Source organism: Rhinopithecus roxellana, chromosome 19 (genome assembly GCF_007565055.1).
Source record: "Rhinopithecus roxellana isolate Shanxi Qingling chromosome 19, ASM756505v1, whole genome shotgun sequence".
Taxonomy (NCBI): Eukaryota; Metazoa; Chordata; class Mammalia; order Primates; family Cercopithecidae; genus Rhinopithecus; species Rhinopithecus roxellana.
In genome coordinates, this window is record NC_044567.1 from 53,554,056 (window position 1) to 53,576,087 (window position 22,032).

A 22,032-nucleotide genomic window follows, 5' to 3' on the forward strand; every position below is an offset into this window, starting at 1 on the left:
CACTCCAGTCTGGGCAACAAGCGTGAAACTCCATCTCAAAAAAAAAAAAAAAAGAAAAAAAAGTAGTAAAAAAAGTACACAATTGGCTGGGCGCGGTGGCTCACACCTGTAATCCCAGCACTTTGGGAGGCTGGGGGGGGGGTGGATCACGAGGGCAAGGGTTGGAGACCATGCTGACCAACATGGTGAAAAAAAAAAAAAAAAATGCAGCCCCGATAAAGCTAAGTTTCTTTTTGACCATAGCTTTCAACCTTTCTGCCTCCTCAGAAGTAACAACGGTTATCAGTGTGACTCATATTGGCCTTTCCTAGGTGTCTATGTACATAAATATGTACCGTCAGTAAATGTATGGTATTGTTTGATGTCATCACCTTGCGTGTAATTTTTTACAAGTTGTTTTTTCACTCAGTGATGCATCTTAGAATCTTTTTGTGGTATATAATTATCTCATTTTTTTTTACCACGTAATACTGTATAATGTGGATAAAGCATAATTTATACCCTGGTAACTACTGGGTTATTAGAAGTAGTGCCTTAGCAAACATCTTCATGTGAGCTGCTTTGTGAGCCCACATGCATGTATTTATTTGGGGTCAATACTGAGGAATAGAATTCCTAGATCTGTAGGGCATGTGCAGAATTACGTTTTTGTTTTTTGTTTTTCTTTTTTTTTTGAGACGGAGTCTCGCTCTGTCGCCCAGGCTGGAGTGCAGTGGCCGGATCTCGGCTCACTACAAGCTCCACCTCCCGGGTTCATGCCATTCTCCTGCCTCAGCCTCCCGAGTAGCTGGGACTACAGGCGCCCGCCACCTCGCCCGGCTAGTTTTTTTGTATTTTTGGTAGAGACGGGGTTTCACCATGTTAGCCAGGATGGTCTCGATCTCCTGACCTCATGATCCACCCGTCTCGGCCTCCCAAAGTGCTGGGATTACAGGCTTGAGCCACTGCGCCCGGCCAGAATTGTTTTTAATAGACCCTTCGAGTTTGCCCTTCAAAGTGACGATGCCCACCAGCAGGGGAAGTAACTCTTTCCCCTACTTACTGCCAACATTTCACACTAAAAGATGTAAGATATCTTGATTCAAGTACCAGAGACGCGGGAAAAATGAGATGTAAAATCTGGTCGGTGAAAACTGGTATCCTGTTGTTTTCATGTGCATCTTAATGATCAGTAGTGAGGTCAGCCCATCTCCTCACATGGTTATTGGCCTTTTGTATTTCCTTTTTTTTTTTGAGACAGAGTCTCGCTCTGTCGCCCAGGCTGGAGCGCAGTGGCCGGATCTCAGCTCACTGCAAGCTCCGCCTCCTGGGTTCACACCGTTCTCCTGCCTCAGCCTCCCGAGTAGCTGGGACTACAGGCGTCCGCCACCTCGCCCGGCTAGTTTTTTTGTATTTTTTAGTAGAGACGGGGTTTCACCGTGTTAGCCAGGATGGTCTCAATCTCCTGACCTTGTGATCCGCCTATCTCGGCCTCCTAAAGTGCTGGGATTACAGGCTTGAGCCACCGCGCCCGGCCTTGTATTTCCTTTCATGTAAATTGCTTACTCATGTCCTTTGCCCATTTTTATTTTGGGTTGTCTTTTTTTTCTTAATTGACTTGTAGGATCTCTTTAGTTTCATGCTTTGACATAGTCACGGGCAGCATCTTTCAGAATTGTCACCACTACTGCACATTTCTCTTCAATATACATTTAAAAATTTTAGAATCAGCCAGTTAGCTTCAACAAATACTCCCGTTGAGCTTGATAGTGCTCTGATTGCTACAGATTAATGTGGGGAGAGGTATCATGTATTTTACCAACACCCTTTGTTTGATCTTTCTGAGCCTGATACACCTGTTCCGAATTAACGCTGTTGTTCAGTGATAAAAATTAAGATAGTTTACCTTACTGTTATGTCTCGTGCTCTTTTGAAATAATTGTAGTTTCTCTCAGCATGTTTCTTTGTAAACTCGTGTTGTCTGAACTGTTAGGAAGGAGTGCGGATGGGATGTGCGGTTGCGGGCAGGAAAATTCTATCATCTTTTCTGTGTCTTGTCTTTCTAGCAATTCCCAAAGTGAGACTGGAGACAATCTATATTTGCGGAGTAGATGAGATGAGCACCCAAGATGTCTTTTCCTATTTTAAAGAATATCCTCCAGCTCACATCGAATGGTTGGATGATACCTCCTGTAAGTACACCGAGTTTTCTGTGAATATGCTTTTGTTGATGATTTTTCAAGAGGTCCTGCTGTCGGAGATGATGAATGATTATGGCTCATACTACTCGTTTATGCCTAACTTCTGCTGTTAGTCCAGGAGAGAAAAAATTGTCGAGCCGTGAAACCCAACATGCCCTTAGCAGTCTGCCAGCCCATACCCCATAGTATTCCAAACCAGCTTAGAGGTGGTGGCCAGGGCTCTAGGAGGTGGGTCACTGGCATCCGAATCTGCCATACTTGATTGAGGCCTCTTTAACAGTCACCTTTTCCCAATAAAGGAGAGGGTCCAACTGCATAGACTTGGGGCTGCATTTTCAGAGCCTTGGACTTTGTCATTGCTGCCTTCTGTACTGTTACTCGGAGGGCTGACTCTCCCTGTGTCTCTGACCTAGAGAGAGACCAGAATACACACTCGACAGAACGTCATTCTGAATAGACAGAATGACCTAGAGCTAAACACTCGAGTAGACCTCTCATTTCTGCTTGCCTTGAACTGTGTGTTCTAGAATATCACCTGCTCGCCCTAACCCATGAGCTTTCCACCTTGTGGGCCAACTGTCATTTTAACTTGTCTGCTTACTGTAAGTCTGACCTGACCTCTTGTTACCGCTTTGCTGGCTTCTTGTCTTGACTCACGTCTAGTCTGGCTTTCCTTGCTGCCAGCTGGCTGACCTACTAGTTAGCACCCTAGATAGCAGCCTGGTTTTCTTAGCTGCCCTCTTAGGAAGAAGTTTTCATTGAAAGAGAAACATGACTGAGTGAAACATTTTTCTCCTTTTTTCTTTCTGTTTAACTTACACTATCCAAATCAGGAGCCGGCAAACCCTTTTCTATGAAGGGCTGGAATACAGATATTTGAGACTTTGTAGGCTTAACGGTCTCTGTCACACGTACTCAGCTCTGCTGTGGTAGCGTGAAAGCAACTATAAATAATACGTAAACTATGAGCCTGGCTGTTTTCCGGTAGAATTTTATTTACACAAACAGGTGGTAGGCCGGGCATGGTGGCTCACTCCTGTAATCCCAGCACTTTGGGAGGATCACTTGAGATCAGGAGGTCAAGACCAGCCTGGCCAACCTGGCAAAACCCCGTCTCTACTAAAAATACAAAAATTAGCCTGAGGTGGCGATGCATGCCTATAATCCCAGCTATTCAGGAGGCTGAGGCAGGAGAGTTGCTTGAATCCAGGAGGCAGAGGCAGCAGTGAGCTGAGAAGGTGCCACTGCACTCCAGCCTGGGCAACAGAGCGAGACTTCATTTCAAAAAAAAAAAAAAAAAACGAAAAACAGGTGGTAGATGTGTGTAGTTTATTGTATATTAATCATACTTAAATAAAGCTGGTACAAATATAAATAAGCAACAGGTGGTAGGCTAGCTTTTGCTTGAGGGTTATAGTTTACTAACCCTGATCTCAGTCATTAAAACTGTGGCTAAGGCATAATAGAATTGGAGGGGCTCTCAGAATTACATAGTTCACCTACCTCGTGTTATTTATCAGAACCTGAGAAACAGAGGAAGGAACATGTTGCCTAAGGCCACACGGCACGTTAGTAACAGAAGTGAGAGCCTCAGCCTTCATTTCCCAAACTGAGATACAGGGGACACAGAATTTTGAGAAATACTCTTTTAAACAAAGTTAAAGAGGTTGATTTTCTGTAAGACTTCTCAAAACCCTTTTCTTGCTAAATTATCTTCCTTAAAGGGGCACGTTAAATTAGTTACTACAAAGCCAACTGGCTGTCATGTCTCCATTCTACATATCCCAGGGATACCTCCATCACCCACGTTTTCCAGCGGGAGTGATGAAGGGGGAACATCGCTTAGCATGTCCTGACAAGGAACAGCAAAGGGCTTCCTGTAGGGGGCGGTAGTGTAAAGGACAATCCAAACTTATTTGCCAGTTATCATCAAGAACTGCTAATACTTACGTATTCAGTATTTAACTACCTCTGTTCTGTCCCAGGTAGTTTTAATATACACAACCCTTTTTCATGGAATGCTTATTTTGTGGAACTCAGTTTGGAAATGCAGCTCTAGGCTAATTTCATCAGAGAGGTTTTGCTACCTTTTTCTTTCTTTTCCCTTCCCTTTCCTCTCTCTTTTCCCTTTCCCCTTCCCCCTTCCCCCTTCCCCTTTTCCCCTTTCCCCTTCCCCCTTCCCCCTTCCCTTCCTCCTTCCCTTTTCTTCTCTGTTCTTTTTTTTTATTTTCTTGACAGTCTCACTCTGTTGCCCAGGCTGGAGTGCAGTGTCATCATCTTGGCTCACTGCAAGCTCCGCCTCCCAGGTTCATGCCATTCTGCTTTAGCCTCCCGAGTAGCTGGGACCACATGCACCCGCCACCACGTCTGGCTAATTTTTTGTATTTTTAGTAGAGGTGGGGTTTCACCATGTTAGCTAGGATGGTCTCCATCTCCTGACCTCGTGATCTGCCCGGCTCAGCCTCCCAAAGTGCTTTCTCTCTCTCTCTCTCTCTCTCTCTCTCTCTCTCTCTCTCTCTCTTTCTCTCTCTCTTTCTCTTTCTCTTTTTCTGTCTCTCTCTCTTTCTTTCTCTTTCATCTCTCTCTTTCCCTTCCTCCCTCCCTCCCTCCCTTCCTCTCTCTCTCTCTCTCTCTCTCTCTCTTCTTTCTTTCTTTCATTTATTTTTAACTTTTCATTTCTTTTGAGACAAAGTCTCACCCTGTTACCCAGGCTGGACTACAGTGGTATGACCTCAGCACATTGCAGCCTCAATATCCTGGGCTAAATCCATCCTCCCACCTCAGCCTCCCAAGTACCTGGACTACAGGCTCATGCCGCCATGCCCAGCTAATTTTTGTGTTTTTTGTAGAGACAGGGTGTCACTATGTTGCCCAGGATGCTCTCCCTCCAAGCAAGTCTCCTGCCTTGGCTTCCCAAACTACTGGGGTTACAGGCGTGAGTCACCATGCCTGGCCTGTGTTTCTCTTCATTAGTTGGTTTGTATATTTACTGATGATAATCTGTTGCTAGATGAGGCTGTAGTGATGAATGTGATGCGGAATCTGCTCTCAAGAAGCTTTTACCATTTGCAAAGCCATGTAATGTCTTATTTTACATTTTATTTTAGGTAATGTAGTTTGGCTGGATGAAATGACAGCCACACGAGCACTTATCAATATGAGCTCCCTGCCTGCCCAGGATAAGATAAGAAGCAGGGATGCCAGTGAGGACAAGTCAGCTGAGAAAAGGAAAAAAGGTAACTGAACACAAAGGAGGGAACTGGGGTCTGAAAGTCCTCTTCTTTACACAGTCCTGTTGTGGGCCTTTGAGTTTCTGAGCAGAGCTCTATATAGCATCTCATCACCAAGTGTTTCTGAACTAAGCTATGATGCTTTAGATCATCAGGAAATAGGAGAAAATACTGGACTTTTAAAATGATATGAGATAGTTCATCTTGTATCTCATTATATGAAATATTTTATCTTGTTTCGTCTTGTCCTTCACATTCCATTTTAGACAAACAGGAGGACAGTTCAGAGGATGATGAAGCTGAAGAAGGAGAGGTTGAAGATGAGAATTCCAGTGATGTGGAGGTTAGTAACAGTGGAAAGACAGGTGGAAAGTTACTGTAAAAAATTGCTTACTGTCTTTTTAATTTAAGCCTTAAAGACTTAGTTGTGTTTTTTTCTCTAGCTTTCTTTTTTTTTTTTTTTTTTTTTTGAGACAGAGTCTCGCTCTGTCGCCCAGGCTGGAGTGCAGTGGCCAGATCTCAGCTCACTGCAAGCTCTGCCTCCCGGGTTTATGCCATTCTCCTGCCTCAGCCTCCCGAGTAGCTGGGACTACAGGCGCCCGCCACCTCACCCGGCTAGTTTTTTGTATTTTTTAGTAGAGATGGGGTTTCACCGTATTAGCCAGGATGGTCTCTATCTCCTGACCTCGTGATCCGCCCGTCTCGGCCTCCCAAAGTGCTGGGATTACAGGCTTGAGCCACCGCGCCCGGCTCTCTAGCTTTCACCATAAGACCTTCTGAGGGTACACCAGGCTCTTGTCCTTTAAGTTCACGTGGATATAACGATTCACCTTGAAATCTTAGAATAGTACTCATGCTTCTACAAAAGAGAAAATAGTTTTATTGAGAAATACTTTGAAGTGTTATCTAATTGGTTAAATGAAGAAACAGCAAGTAATGGCATACTTCCTAATGGATTATGTACTATTGTTAAAAATATTAGCGTGTATTCATTTAAAAAATATTTACTGAGTACCTGTTATATACCGTATTCTAAATGCTAGGGATATAGCTTCAAGCAAAACAAAGTCCTGGCCCTCTTGGAGCCTGCATTCTAGTGGGGAGTACAGAGGATACACTGATGCACAGATACCTTATACTGTGTCAGGTGGCGATGAGTGCTGTGAAAACTGTGAAGAGTAGGGGATAGAGAATGATGGAGACTGTTCTTTTAGACAAGGTGGGCAGGGGAAACCTCTGAGTTAGAAATTCTACAGAGGAACTAGTGCTGTAATGCTTGCAAGTATTAAAGGTAGAATGCTTTTCTTAATGGTAGCTTTACTACTGAAGAAATATCAAAAGGACTTTAATTTTTATATTAAAAATACTCTTCTTTCTTAAGTTGGACACGTTGTCTCAGGTAGAAGAGGAGTCTTTGTTAAGAAACGATCTTCGTCCAGCTAACAAACTTGCTAAAGGAAACAGATTATTCATGAGATTTGCTACAAAAGGTAAATATGATATTTAGTATTGTTTTGTATTTTAAATCAAAATGAGTTATTATGGAATGACATCCTTCTTTTTTGAATAGAAGTTAGATCAAGTAATCTCAGAGTTCCCTTTGAACTATGATCTGCGCTTATGAAATAATTGTTTGCCACCTGAGTTGGAATTTCTGATTTTAAAAGTGAATATTAACTATTTGTATATTTCTGTGACTTCTGGCTAAAGTGAGTTATTTTCTGTTAAAACTGGTTTGCCCCATATGTTTTCAGCCAGTTACCATCTGAATTACGAAAACTTTAAAATGAAACTTTATTTATTACAGCAACATCCTCCTGAACATTGCCAATGTACCATTCAGTTCTAATTCCCTTCTCATAAGACTGTTTACACACAGTGACTTTTGGTGGGCATTTAAAATGTGTGTGTATGTGTATATATGTGTACACATATACACATATTGGTTTTTTCAATCATTTGAGAGTTCATTGAAGATAAAAACCCATCACCCCTAAATGTATTCCAAAGAACGAGAACATTGTCTTATACATAGCACACTTATCAGAATCAAGAAATTTAACATTAATACAGTACTGTTACCTAATCCGTAGTCGATATTCAGATTTTGTCAGTTATTCCAATAATGTCCTTTATATATTCCCCGCCCAGCCCCCAGGTCTAGGATCCATCCAGGACTGAGTGTGTAAGTATGTAATGTTTCCTTAGTCCCCCTTAAGCTGGAACTTCTCTCCTCCCACGTTTTCCAAGAGTATAGGTTTACTGTTGTATAGAATGTCCCTCAGTTTGGGTTTGTCTGATGATTCCTCGTGGTTGAATGTGGGTTGTGCATTTGAGACAGTTGTGCCACAGAAGCGATGTCGTGTCATTGCAAGGCATCACGTCAGGAGGGAGGCCTGGGTCGGGAGGCCCGGGTCGGGAGGCCTGGGTCGGGAGGCCTGGGCCTGGGTCGGGAGGCCTGGGTCGGGAGGCCTGGGCCTGGGTCGGGAGGCCCGGGTCGGGAGGCCCGGGTCGGGAGGCCTGGGCCTGGGTCGGGAGGCCCGGGTCGGGAGGCCCGGGTTGGGAGGCCTGGGCCTGGGTCGGGAGGCCTGGGTCGGGAGGCCTGGGCCTGGGTCGGGAGGCCCGGGTCGGGAGGCCTGGGCCTGGGTCAGGAGGCCTGGGTCGGGAGGCCCGGGTCGGGAGGCCTGGGTTGGGAGGCCTGGGCCTGGGTCGGGAGGCCTGGGTCAGGAGGCCTGGGCCTGGGTCAGGAGGCCTGGGTTGGGAGGCCCGGGTCAGGAGGCCTGGGTCGGGAGGCCTGGGCCTGGGTCGGGAGGCCTGGGTCAGGAGGTCTGGGTCAGGAGGCCTGGGCCTGGGTCAGGAGGCCTGGGTGAGGAGGCCCGGGTCAGGAGGCCTGGGTCGGGAGGTCTGGGTCAGGAGGCCTGGGCCTGGGTCAGGAGGCCTGGGTGAGGAGGCCCGGGTCGGGAGGCCCAGGTTGGGAGGCCTGGGTCAGGAGGCCTGGGCCTGGGTCAGGAGGCCTGGGTGAGGAGGCCCGGGTCAGGAGGCCTGGGTCGGGAGGCCTGGGCCTGGGTCAGGAGGCCCGGGTCGGGAGGCCCGGGTTGGGAGGCCTGGGCCTGGGTCAGGAGGCCTGGGTCGGGAGGCCCGGGTCAGGAGGTCCGGGTCAGGGGGCCCGGGTCGGGAGGCCTGGGCCTGGGTCATGAGGCCTGGGTCAGGGGGCCTGGGTTGGGAGGCCTGGGTCGGGAGGCCTGGGTCAGGGGGCCTGGGTTGGGAGGCCTGGGTTGGGAGGCCTGGGTCGGGAGGCCTGGGTCAGGGGGCCTGGGATACTTACTTGTCCCAGTCCTAGGGGCGTTCACTTTATTCACTTGGTTAAGATAATCGTCACTAGGTTTTTCCACTGTAAAGTTACTGTTTTTCCATTTGTAATTTAAAAATTGGTGGGCTGGCCGGATACAGTGGCGCATGCCTGTAATTGCAGCACTTTGGGAGGCTGAGGCAGGAGGATCATTTGAGCCCAGGAGTTCGAGACCAGGCTGGGCAACATAGCAAGACCTCATCCCTATTTTAAAAAATTAAAAAATGAATAAAATAAAAAATTGGTGGGCAGATACTTTGAGATCATGTAAATAGCTGTTGCTCATCAGAGCTTCATGCAGTAGTTTTAGTATCTGTTGATGCCTTTCTGACTGTATCATTTCTTTACTAGTAGACAGGTGCTCTATGGAAGAGCTTTCTGTTTTTACCTATTTGTTTGTTTATTTACATCAGTTTAGAATCCTAGCTTCTTTATTCAGTGGGTTGTCATCCAATAATACCAGTATTTTATTTTATATATAATATATAAATTATATATTTATAATATATATAAATATATATATATTTGATGATATATATAAGATGGAGTCTCGCTCTGTTGCCAGGCTGGAGTGCAGTGGCGTGATCTCAGCTCACTGCAACCTCTGCCTCCCTTGGTTCAAGCAATTCTCCTGTCTTGGCCTCCCTAGTAGCTGGGACTGCAGGTGCACACCACCACACCCAGCTAATTTTTGTATTTTTAGTAGAGACGGGTTTCACCATGTGGGCCAGGGTGATCTTGTTCTTTTTTTTGAGACGGATCCTCGCTCTGTCGCCCAGGCTGGAGTGCAGTGGCGCAGTCTTGGCTCACTGCAAGCTCCGCCTCCTGGGTTCACGCCATTCTCCTGCCTCAGCCTCCCGAGTAGCTGGGACTACAGGCACCTGCCACCACGCCCGGCTAATTTTTTTGTATTTTTAGTAGAGATGGGGTTTCACCATGTTAGCCAGGATGGTCTCGATCTCCTGACCTCGTGATCCACCCACCTCGGCCTCCCAAAGTGCTGGGATTACAGGCTTGAGCCACCGCACCCAGCCTAATATCAGTATTTTAATTTACAAATTGTTTTGGATTTGGCCGGTAGAACCCCTTTCTTTCTTTATGGCACAGCAAAACATCTTGCTTTTCCAGACTCATTTTGCATCTTACCTGCTCCACATCTGGAATCAGCCATTTCTCCAAGGAGCTGGTGGGCATGGTTTGAGGGGTTTGGGGGTTGGGGGCTATGCATAGTGGTTTGTGTTGTCACGTTTACCTGCAGCACTGGATATATTTACAGTGATGTTTGTTCTTCACAGTCAGAGTGTCCAAGAACTGTGGAAGACCTTTGTATTACTGCTTTGGACAAAAATTTATGATGACTGACCACCTTTCTTTCCTGTTAACTGACATTTCAACTTGACATATGTGATCTTTACCACATTTACTCATTTGATTGGCTATTTGAGTACATTCTACATGTACGGTACTATGCTGTTTTTTTAAGCCATTCTGAGGAACACAATAAGCTGGAAAAAATGATTTGCCAAATATATGAAATTATATATAGTCTGTTTCCTTAATCCTGATTCTGTATTGTTGGCGTGTTATTCAGAAGTGAGTATCATCTTTCATGGGGTGACAAAAATGCCACCATTTTGAGAAAGCCTTTTGGATTCCTGAGTACCTGTAATGACCTAAAGCTCTTTTATGCCTCTTGGAACCTTGTATCTTGTATTGTTTATTTTTGTTTTCTCCATTAAGTCATTTGGCTCCAAAACAGCAGTTACAACTTTGTTCATCTCTGTATTTTGCTTTGTCCCCTCTACACTGCATTGCTGTAGCAGGCAGGCAGAGTGTGGATGTCGGTAGTGGATTTTTACTTTTTGTTGGCAAATTGCGCTGATCTGATTCCAGCTATGGAAAACATTAAAAAAAAAAATTCAACATTGTCTTTGTACTCTCAGGAAATCCTAGGTAATTATTGTCATTCATTTGTAGATGACAAAAAGGAACTTGGAGCAGCCAGAAGAAGTCAGTATTACATGAAATATGGGAATCCAAATTACGGAGGCATGAAAGGAATTCTTAGCAATTCATGGTAAGCCCAAAACCTTCAAATGCAATAGTATTTAAGTTTTTCTTAGTCCTTCAGTTGGCATTCTGTGGTGAAATGTCTAAACCCTGTGTAGACTGGGAGGAAGACAAGAGGGAAGAATTCAAGATTCTTAAATGTGGTAAATGATGGGGAATGCTGAGTTTTAGTTAGTTACATTTAAAATATCTGTGTTAGTACCTAACATTGTGTCAACATGTAGTTGAAATGAATTAGTGAGGCCGGACGCGGTGGCTCACGCCTGTAATCCCAGCACTTTGGGAGGCCGAGGCGAGCAGATCACCTGAGGTCAGGAGTTTGAGACCAGCCTGGCCAACATGGTGAAACCCCATCTCTACTAAAAATACAAAAATTAGCCTTGCATGGTGGTGGGCACCTGTAATGCCACCTACTTGGGGGCTGAGGCAGGAGAATTGCTTGAACCCAAGAGGCGAACGTTGCAGTGAGCTGAGACGGTGCCTTTGCACTTCAGCCTGTGAGACAGATCGAGACTCCATCACAAAAAAAAAAAAAAAAGAAAAGAAATAGTGGATTTCAAGGTCCTTCCTATTAGTTTTTGATTGTGTGCTTATTTTGGCATTCTTGCAGGAAGCGAAGATATCATTCCCGTCGTATTCAGCGGGACGTGATCAAGAAGAGAGCCCTGATTGGGGATGACGTTGGCTTGACGTCGTATAAACATCGGCATTCTGGTAGTTGCCTGCTCAGCTCTTGGGTAGACACATGTTTGGCTCCTGAAATCATATTTTTATTCTTAATGCAATCTTTTAAGGTTCCAAACTTTATCATCCTCTCTTCCTTGCCCTCACCCTCTGCCAACATATAGGAAAGTAAGTCAAGTCACAATTAATTTTAAGTTGCCCAAAGAGGTCAAATGATTTTGTAAAAGCTGTTCTATCAAAAAAGGCAAAATGTGACATAGGAAAAATTAAAACATAACTTTCCTTAAGATCCTAATTTTTCTACTATTAATATCAGCAGCTGCATGAAAACAATTTTTTTTGTTTTTGTTTTTTAAGATGGAGTCTCGCTCTGTCTCCCAGGCTGGAGTGCAGTGGCTTGATCTCGGCTCACTGCAACCTCTACCTCCTGGATTCAAGCAATTCTCCTGCCTCAGCCTCCCGAATAGCTGGGACTACAGGCGCGCGCCACCATGCCCAGCTAACTTTTGTATTTTTAGTAGAGAGGGGCGTTTCACCATGTTGGCCAGGCTGGCCTTGAACTCCTGACCTTGTGTTCCACCCACTTCAGCCTCCCACAGTGCTGGGATTACAGGCGTGAGCCACTGTGCCCGGCCAAAAACAATTTTTAAAATTATTTTATCAGATGAACTGATTGTATTGCTCTTTTTCTGTATTAAAAATAGGCTGCTGTGTTGAGTACTTTGTGTGTGTTGGTTTGTGCATGTGAATGCCTCAGAAAAGTGGGATATCATGGCTTGGGTTTCTTTCTCCTTTTTTTGGTGCTTATTGTAAAAGAACCATTTTATTTATGTTTTATAAAGAATTATTCTTGTTTTGAGCCTAATCTATGGAATCTTCTACATGCCTGATAGAACTAGCCAAGTCAGCATACAAAATAACATACACACACATTGATCATGGTAATGGGGACAGAAAGGGATGAAGTCTAGACATTTTATTTAATGTGTATATACAAAATTGTGTATTTGAGATCTACATGTTAATAATACACAGTCCGGGAACAGTGGCTCACACCTATAATCCCAGCACTTTGGGAGGCCAAGGCAGGAGGATCACTTGAAACCAGGAGTTCGAGACTAGCCTGGGCAACATAGTGAGACCTTGTCTTTACAAAAAATTAAAAAATTAGCCAGACCAGGCATGATGGCACATGCCTGTGGTCCCAGCTACCTGGGAGGCTGAGATTGCCTGAGCCTGGGAGGTCAAGGCTGCAGTGAGCCAAGATTGTGCCACTGTATTCCAACCTGGGCGACAGAGCAGGACCTTGTCTCAAAATAATAATGACAATACACATACTTTTCTGTTACACAGTTACACTTTTCCAATTTTAGTTACTTTAAAATATTTTCATCATACACTTTTTGTTTCCATATTAAGGAAATTAAAAAGCAAATTGCCCCTATTTCTAGTACCCTGTATGATGACTAATTTCATCTTACATTTTTCCCATGTGTCTTATTTTCATAATAAATAGTATAACTCTTGTGAACATATACTTTATATTCTACTTTCGTTTATCGTGTTTTTCCATTTTCGTTATTCATGGTGCTTATGTTCTCTAAAGTCACTTTGGACGCTGAATTAGCAAATACTGAATGCACATAGCCTCTGGTCACATCATTTTTGTCAGTGGATCAATATGTAACCTTGTTTTACATATGTTTCTCTTTAAAGACACCTTATTTAAGATACATTGTTGATTCGTTAACGTTGAGTTCACGGCCAGTAGCCCTATAACTCATGCCTGAACCCACCTTAGCTGACATGGTATTTTTCCACAAGGCACATCAGTGCCCTCTTGCATCTCGGAACACTAGGCAGCACTTCAGCGCGACACTCAGGGCCATTTTAAGCAGTGAAATCAGCAGCAGGCACACAAGTGTGAAAAATGTGGCACTCGGCGGACTGAAACAGACGCTTGTTTACATACAGCATGAGATGAAACAGGAAGACAGAGTGTTGCTTTGTTTGACCTCTGCTGGGAGTGTGTGTGCCTGGTGACTCAGATTTTTTTGCCACACTGTGCGTGCCAGCAAATGACCATGGAAGCATTGCAAGTATTCATTTTGGAGTTACAAATAAATTTGGCAAATTTGCAAATACAAAATCTGTAAATAACAAGGGTCAGTTGTGTTTTAAATGACTTTATGGTATTTGATTAGGCTGCTGCATCATACTTTACCTAGCCATCCTCCTGTTGCAGTATCAGAGTAATGTCCATTCGGCACTGTTATAGATAGTGCTCCAAGGAAATGTCAGAGGTGGGAACCCCACTTTTTAAAAAGGTCACCAATGTAGAGTGGAAAATCATACTTACTAATTTTAGTGCTTTTCCTAATGTTTTCTGGTTTAATTTCTTCAGGGCTAGTGAATGTTCCCGAGGAACCCATTGAAGAGGAGGAAGAGGAGGAGGAGGAAGAGGAAGAGGAGGAAGAAGACCAGGACATGGATGCAGATGACAGAGTGGTGGTAGAGTACCACGAGGAGCTCCCGGCTCTCAAGCCGCCGCGGGAGCGGAGTGCGTCTAGACGATCCAGTGCCAGCAGCTCAGACTCAGATGAAATGGACTATGATCTAGAACTGAAAATGATTTCCACCCCTTCACCAAAGAAAAGCATGAAAATGACGATGTATGCTGATGAAGTGGAATCTCAGTTGAAAAGTATTAGGTAAAACTTGGTTTTATCATTGCCAGCTTTAAATTTGATTTTAAATACTAATATAACTTCTTAATTCCTCCTAATTTTATAATATCTTTTATCTATTCAGATTTCAGTCCCTGGTAGGAGTTTAATAAGCGCATCCAATATTTCCTCTGTACAAGCAGTGAGTCTTGTTTTGAAAACAACAGACAACCTAGACAGTGACAGTCATCTGTGTTCCCACTCTTAACTACTGTTAGCAATGTGGCGAATGACCGTTCAGCTATTTGTGTGTGTGTGTATGGCACGTGGAAAAACTATAGATGTATTTGTATAAAAGTGTATTTTTTAAAAAAACGAGGTTATGCTGTTTATAGTTTTGCATTGTGCATTTTTCACTTAACATATGGTAGACATTATTTTTTTCAACTGTATGTAGTCTGTTGTTTGAAAGTATCATGATTTATTTAACCAATTACTTCTTGACAGACTTTAGGTTTCTATTATCTTACAATTGCACTAACTAAATAAATTCCTCAAAGTCTAGTTATTACACAAACAATATACGTGTTTAAAAAGATGGTAAGTATTGCTTTATTTTTTTCCAGAAGGGTTTTGTTTTTTTCTGAAACGAGTCTCGTTCTGTCACCCAGGCTGGAGTGCAGTGGTGTGATCTCGGCTCACTGCAAGCTCTGCCTCCTGGATTCACGCCATTCTCCTGCCTCAGCCTCCCAAGTAGCTGGGACTACAGGCGCCCGCCACCACGCCCGGCTAATTTTTTGTATTTTTAGTAGAGACGGGGTTTCACCGTGTTAGCCAGGATGGTCTCGATCTCCTGACCTCGTGATCCGCCTGTCTCAGCCTCCCAAAGTGCTGGGATTACAGGCATGAGCCACCGCGCCCGGCCCCACATTCTTATTTTTAGTTTTCAGAGAACTTTCTGGTAGAGAATGCCGCCGGAACAGTGCTGGCACCTGGCATGGTATCGTATCTCTTTAGAAGAGAAGTCTGCCCTTTAAAGAGAGAGACTGTAGACTATACTGTGTGTTGACTACAGCCAAATCACAGCATGTGTGAGCGGAAGCCCCAATCCCTTTGTAGGCCTCTACTTCACATTTGTCCCGGAAGAGGGGGACTTGCAGTTACGTGCTCTGTGATGCACATACACATGTGGAAACCACCTTTGAAAACCTGCTTACTCGGACCAGTCTCTTTACAGCGGGCAGATCATGGTTTCCATAAGCAAATAATTATAAGTGTATGGATTTGGAAGTGAATGTTGGCCATAGTAGACTGGATTTCTTACATTGTTTCCTCCAGAGTAGGAGATTGTTGTTTGGGCCTTGTCTCACAGTTGAAGTTGGTTAACTGTGCCCCATCCTACCCCCTTTTTAAAGGAACTCCATGAGGGCAGATAGTGTATCTTCAAGCAATATCAAAAACCGAATTGGTAACAAATTACCACCTGAGAAATTTGCAGATGTCCGACATTTATTAGATGAGAAGCGTCAGCACTCCCGTCCACGGCCACCAGTCAGCAGTGCTAAATCAGGTACTGTTCTTCACTTGGATTCCTGGCTGGATGCTGGGCTTCGAAAGCAGACTGGGGCAGAGATGGGTTCCTGAGTAAAACATGCGATCTGCGAACTGATTTCGCTGTCCTGGTTCATCATGTCTAAATTGTGGGCTAGGTGTTGGAAATTTAGGAGATGAAAAATAATCAGACTTCTGAAAAACTAGCTTTCAATATTTTTATTCCAAATAATTAGTTATTCCTTGGTATCTCTGGGGGATTGCTTCTAGGACCCCCTCCCCGCCCCCATACAGATACCAAAATCTGCAGATACCAAAATCCATTGATGCTTAAGTCCCTCATGTAAAGTGACATATTGTCTGCATATAACCTACACACATCTTCTCATATCCTTTAAGTCACCTCTAGATTATTTATAATACCTAACAGTATAAATTCTTATCCTGTATTTTGTAAAATTTGTATTATTTTTTGCTGTACTGTTATGTCTTATTTTTTTTTCCCCCCAAATATATTCAATCAGCAGTTGGTTGAATCTATAGATGTGGAACCCATTGATGAGGAGGGCCAACCATATTTGACTCTATGACACTGGTATACTTTATATACAGGAATAATAGAAATTAAATTGGGTGGTTGTCTGAATGGTTAAGAGTTTGAACTAGATCATTGGTATGTTCAAACACTGATTTCGCAGGTCTTTTTTTTTTTTTTGAGACGGAGTCTCGCTCTGTCGCCCAGGCTGGAGTGCAGTGGCCGGATCTCAGCTCACTGCAAGCTCCGCCTCCCGGGTTTACGCCATTCTCCTGCCTCAGCCTCCTGAGTAGCTGGGACTACAGGCGCCCGCCACCTCGCCCGGCTAGTTTTTTTATTTTTTTTAGTAGAGACAGGGTTTCACCGTGTTAGGCAGGATGGTCTCGATCTCCTGACCTCATGATCCGCCCGTCTCGGCCTCCCAAAGTGCTGGGATTACAGGCTTGAGCCACCGCACCTGGCCTGTTCCGCAGGTCTTTAGCCGTATCTGCTATGTGCCAGACCCTGGGCTAGGTGCTAGGAATGTTAGAAGCCTTTGGAGGAGATGTAGAGCCATCATGGATCTACTAGGGAAATTGTGAAAGGTTTCTCAGAGAAAGTAGCGTTAGAGGCAGGCTTTGGAGAGGGTAGGATCTCTGTTGGCAAACCTGATTTTTTTTCACATGGGAAGTAACCTGATCTTATATCTGTTTTAGAAAGATAACTTGAGGGTGGAGTGGGGTAGGGTAGAGAGTTAAAAAAGTAACAAGAGCCTGAACTAGGTGGGTGGAGACAGAATGGATAAAGAACAGGAAGTCTTGTGAGGGAAGACTCAGTGCTAGGAAGTGTTGGAGGAAAGGAGCTCAGGCCTCAGTGGGAGAGACCAGGGTGCTGCTCTCCGAGAGAAGCTCAAGTGAGGAGACCTCAGCACAGGGCCTCGCCAATGAACGTGTTTCTGTTGTTGCTGTCGTTGTTACAGGGAACTCCAGAGGACAGGCAGATTTCTGGGGGGATTGAGGGAAAAACACATTTTGATCCTTTGCTTTTTCCAGTCTCTTTGTATTTACTGGTTAAATGTAATAAGTTTATTGGAGACTACTTTTTTTTTTTTTTTTTTTGAGACAGAGTCTGCCCAGGCTGGAGTGCGGTGGCGCCATCTCGGCTCAGTGCGAGCTCCGCCTCCCGGGTTCACGCCATTCTCCTGCCTCACCCTCCCGAGTAGCTGGGACTACAGGGGCCCGCCACCTCACCCGGCTAATTTTTTGTATTTTTTAGTAGAGACAGGGTTTCACCGTGTTAGCCAGGATGGTCTCGATCTCCTGACCTCGTGATCCCACCTGCCTCGGCCTCCCAAAGTGCTGGGATGACAGGCGTGAGCCACCACGCCCGGCCGAAACTACTTACATGTTCAAAGATTGTGCCTTCTGCTTTCCGGGAGCTCACAGGATTTTTTGTTTGCTGAAACTTTTGTAAATTATTTAGTCTGCTTGATTCTGCTTTAAAAAAAAAAAGAAATGGTTGTTTCTTCAGAAATTTAGTTCTGGAGCAGTCAGTTGAGGATTTTTCCTCTGACAGCCCCTATGTCCGAATTTTCCTGGGGATATCCATACTGACTACAAAGGAAGACTACGTAGCAGCCTGATTGTCAGGCCCTGTGTCCTCACTTGGGAGGCGGGGCAGGGGTTAGTGCCAGATCCTCTAGAGGTCTCAGGCGGCTGGTTCCGAGCATAAAGCACACACATGGTCACTGGTGCAATTTTTCTCTTTTTTCAGATATACGCCAGCGATTAGGAAAAAGACCATATTCTCCGGAAAAGGCTTTTAGTAGTAACCCAGTCGTTCGGAGAGAGCCCTCTTCTGATGTGCATAGTAGGCTCGGTGTTCCCAGGCAAGATGTTAAAGGCCTCTACGCCGATACTCGGGAGAAGAAATCAGGTTGGTAACACTTAAAACCGATGGGAATGGGGATTCAGTGAGAGCAGAGGACAATGGGTGTATTGGAGAAATACTTTCTTAGCAGAAGGCCAGAAACAGCCCATGCCAGATATAAGTGATGATTCCTTTTCCATTATAGTTATCATCAGTATCAGCATCAGCATCATCCCAACAGTAAGGAACGCTTAGAAAATAGAAAAAATAGCACCCTCCTGGTTCTTTGTGCTTGGCACAAATCTTTTTAGTTCCTTTTTTTTTTTTCTTCTTGAGACAGAGTCTCGCTGTATCCCCCTGGCTGGAGTGCAGTGGCGTGATCTCAGCTCCCTGCAAGCTCTGCCTCCCGGGATCACGCCATTCTCCTGCCTCAGCCTCCTGAGTAGCTGGGACTACAAGCGCCTGCCACCACGGCCGGCTAATTTTTTGTATTTTTAGTAGAGACGGGATTTCACCATGGTCTCGATCTCCTGACCTTGTGATCCACCCGCCTTGGCCTCCCAAAGTGCTGGGATTACAGTCGTGAGCCACCGCGCCCGGCCATCTTTTTAGTTTCATGTGAGCGATTCTGGTCTTTGTCCACATACAAGTCCTACTTTTTTCACGTAGCATTTTATCATAGTTGTTTGCCACATTTTATAATCTTTATAAATAAAACTTTTAGGCCAGGCACGGTGACTCACACCTGTAATCCCAGCACTTTGGGAAGTGGAGACCAGCCAAACCAACGTGGCGAAACCCTGTCTCTACTAAAAACACAAAACTTAGCTGGGCGTGGTGGTGGGCGCCAGCACCACCGCACTTCAGGCTGGGCAACAGAGCAAGACCTTGTCTCAAAAACAGCTTTTAATTGCCTTATAATGTGGCTCTCCACAAAATTCTAAACACGTATTTCTCTATTGTTAATTTTCATAAAATATATTTCAAAAATTAATGGATAGTGGGCAGAATTTCTGAAATGTTACAGTATACTAGGCCCATCAATTTGTAGAATGTTGGAGCTGGAAAGGCTCTGGGAATGGTCTACTCCTGACAGAATGGATTGGCACACCAGGTGGTGTCTCAGCAGGGAAGGGCAGGAGTAGGAAGCAACAGCCTCTCAGGTGATTCTGATGTGTCTGGTGACAGGGAGGAACCTGACCTGTCCCCCACGGTGAGAATCCCCTGCCGGGTCCAGACCCTTCTGTTTGCAGGCCGGGGGCTGCGGCCCAGGAAATGAGATTTTACTTACCCAAGGCTGCACTGTGATGGCAGGCGCCACAGACTGCTGGCATTTCCTGCACAGCAGGTGTTGGCAGTGCCACTGCCCCCTCAGTACTACCCTGGTTCTTAGCGCTGACTGCGAAAGTGAAATGCCATCTCATCCAAACAGGTAATTTATGGACTCGCCTAGGATCTGCACCCAAGACCAAAGAAAAGAATACGAAGAAAGTGGATCACAGAGCACCTGGCGCTGAGGAAGACGACTCCGAGCTGCAAAGGGCGTGGGGGGCTCTGATTAAGGAGAAAGAGCAGTCTCGCCAAAAGAAGAGCCGGTTAGATAACTTACCATCTCTCCAGATTGAAGTTAGTCGGGAAAGCAGCTCTGGTTCAGAGGCAGAGTCCTGATGCCCCTGGGGCCTATGGCAACTGCCCTAAAACCTGACCTTCTTGCACAGGGTGGGGCGCGCAGTAGGAACCTCCCCCGCAGGAGCTGGCGCCCTCTCGCTCCTGCTCACACAGTCACCCTCTCAGCTCTTGCTACTTCGGCAAGACGTCTTAAGAATGTGACACATTTTCAAGGGCATCTCTATCTTTCGCTGCAGAGTTGTAGTTCTGGGCCCTCGATTCCTTTCCCATCACCCCACAGGCTTTACCCTTTGAGAAAAAGGCAGCCCTCCAGATTTTGTAGACATTTTTCTTAATATTTTTAACATTGTGTCTTTTAAAAGAAATGTTTTACACAGTTCATCCAAAGAGCAGAGAACTGAACTTCTCACTATTGCCTTGGCCCTGACAGCTGTTACCAGCACCCTTTTCCCAAGAAAAGTCAATTCCCAGGTGCTTATTGGACATCCTTCGAGGGGGAAGAGGAGGGAAGCGGCCAGCTCACCCTTCCGGGACCCTAGTGTGGGGGCGAATCTCACCGACCTGACCTCAGAGGTGCACCAGTGCCGCCAGGTAGATAAGAGCTGCAGCGTTGACTGTGCTTCCGTTCTTCCCTCGGGGATTGCTCCTGTCATGGGCCTCTTACTTGCTGTCAGCTTGATGTGAAGATCAAGTTCAGTGCTGTGGGATTTTTAGGAACAAAAAACTGTGACGTCTGGATTTGGGGTTGATTTTTGTGCTGGGGGTGGGATTATGGGTTAATGTTAAAGAATTTTTAAGTCTGTATTATGTTGAAAACACAAATGATTTGAAAGTTTAAATTTTTAATTTTTATATGTGGAAATTCTTCCTGTTGGCTAAAGGGGAAGCTCGAGTGGTGTCTTCTTTTGTGCTGTTAAATATATATTCTATTCTTTGGAAGAAGGCAGAGAGAGGAGTCTTATTATTTTTAAATGCTTCTAGTTGTATAGCCTGTCCGTTGTACATAGAGTTCAGCTTGCTTTTTGGCTCTAGTAGGAAAAAAATCCATCCATCTGAGATGGGTCCTGTTGTTTATTATCACTCTAGAAGTTAATACATTGATATTTATTCTTTCTATCCCCAAGTTGTGGCACCTGAAGACATGTTAAAAATTGGCAGAAAAGATAATAGTTATGAAAATTTTAGTTCGTTTATTTTTAAACTCCTTTCAGATTATTTTACCATTAGGAGGAGGTAGATTGTTTCTTCTTGCTGTCTGATTTTTGTTTTGTAGTATTTAATTTTGTATTCCTCTGCAGTTTTGAGAAACAGTGTTTCGCTTCGGTTTGCTGGAACGTGGGAGTTAGAGATGGTCGTAAGCCGTGGTCCTTTTTGCGATGTCACAACTCTTCACCTGCCTGGGCTGTTCCGCACACAGTGCAGCCTGGATCCTGGCGATCTGTACTTGTGGCCGAGCTAGTAATGGTCACATTGATAGTTGATTACACTGTGGCACGAATGAATGCAGAACACTGTTATTAATAAAGGAAGTAAAGGGCTGCAAGATTTGAGAGCTGCAACAAAAACTGTATTGTCCCATATTTTGCTGATTAACCTGCTTTTTCTCCCTCCCTTTAGAGATATTAGAGCATATAACCGTGATATATTTCAGCTTCCTAATAGGATTCTAGGAGAGAGATGGTTCTGGTTTCTCTGCCAGTTGAGACTTAAGGCATCTGAGATTCCTCAGCTTTCCTTTCCCTGTGAAGCACACGGCTGAGAGCCAGGTTCTTAAGAAGGGTCAGGGTTTGGGGAGTTGGTAGAGTGAGAAGTGCGGGGGTCTGAGAATCAGAGACCTGGATGCTAACCCCTGGCTCTGCTCCATGGACCTGGGCCTCAGTTTTCCCATCTAGCAGTTGATTGAGCTGGTACCAGAATTCCTGGCTTTGTTGGTGCGTCGCAGTGGCGGTTTACCCTTCCCAAGCTGTGATGGCAGTGGGCTACAGCATGAATTTCTGTTGCAGGTGGCTGGAGGAAGCACCAAGGAGACAACTGAGAGCGAGCATGAGGTGTGGTCAGGGCCCCAGCTGGCATGGCCTCTGCAGAGTTTAGAATACGCTTCTTCGCAGACTTTCCTTTTGGTTTTCCACCAGCAGCTCAGGCCCATTTGTTCCATGCCTTTCAGCACTCACCAGTCTCTTGCTGGAGATCAGCAAAGACGTTCTGGAAGGAGGTGGTGTACAGTCAAAACTGTGTCTTTGATCTAACCAAGAAAAATACACACTTGAGTAGCCTTCAGTTTTCACAGACA

The 22,032-nt window shown here is 45.0% G+C and overlaps 1 protein-coding gene across 3 annotated transcripts in view; it reads left to right on the top strand.

Annotated features, from left to right (window-relative positions):
* Positions 1-22,032, top strand: part of NCBP3 (nuclear cap binding subunit 3) — a 47,117-nt gene that overhangs the window by 16,781 nt on the left and 8,304 nt on the right. The window contains exons 4-14 of one of the 3 annotated variants that reach the window (XR_750020.2): positions 2,046-2,171; positions 5,288-5,416; positions 5,677-5,753; positions 6,792-6,900; positions 10,737-10,836; positions 11,440-11,543; positions 13,918-14,224; positions 15,595-15,749; positions 18,018-18,179; positions 19,546-19,708; positions 20,173-20,333. Coding sequence is in view for 2 of the 3 variants with exons in the window: in XM_010382196.2 (XP_010380498.2) it covers positions 2,046-2,171; positions 5,288-5,416; positions 5,677-5,753; positions 6,792-6,900; positions 10,737-10,836; positions 11,440-11,543; positions 13,918-14,224; positions 15,595-15,749; positions 18,018-18,179; positions 19,546-19,708; positions 20,173-20,281 (1,541 nt within the window). In the remaining variant the exon portion in view is untranslated. Of the gene's footprint in view, positions 1-2,045; positions 2,172-5,287; positions 5,417-5,676; positions 5,754-6,791; positions 6,901-10,736; positions 10,837-11,439; positions 11,544-13,917; positions 14,225-15,594; positions 15,750-18,017; positions 18,180-19,545; positions 21,308-22,032 lie in introns of those variants that run through there. The other 2 variants (XM_010382196.2, XM_010382197.2) reach the window with 2 other exon arrangements.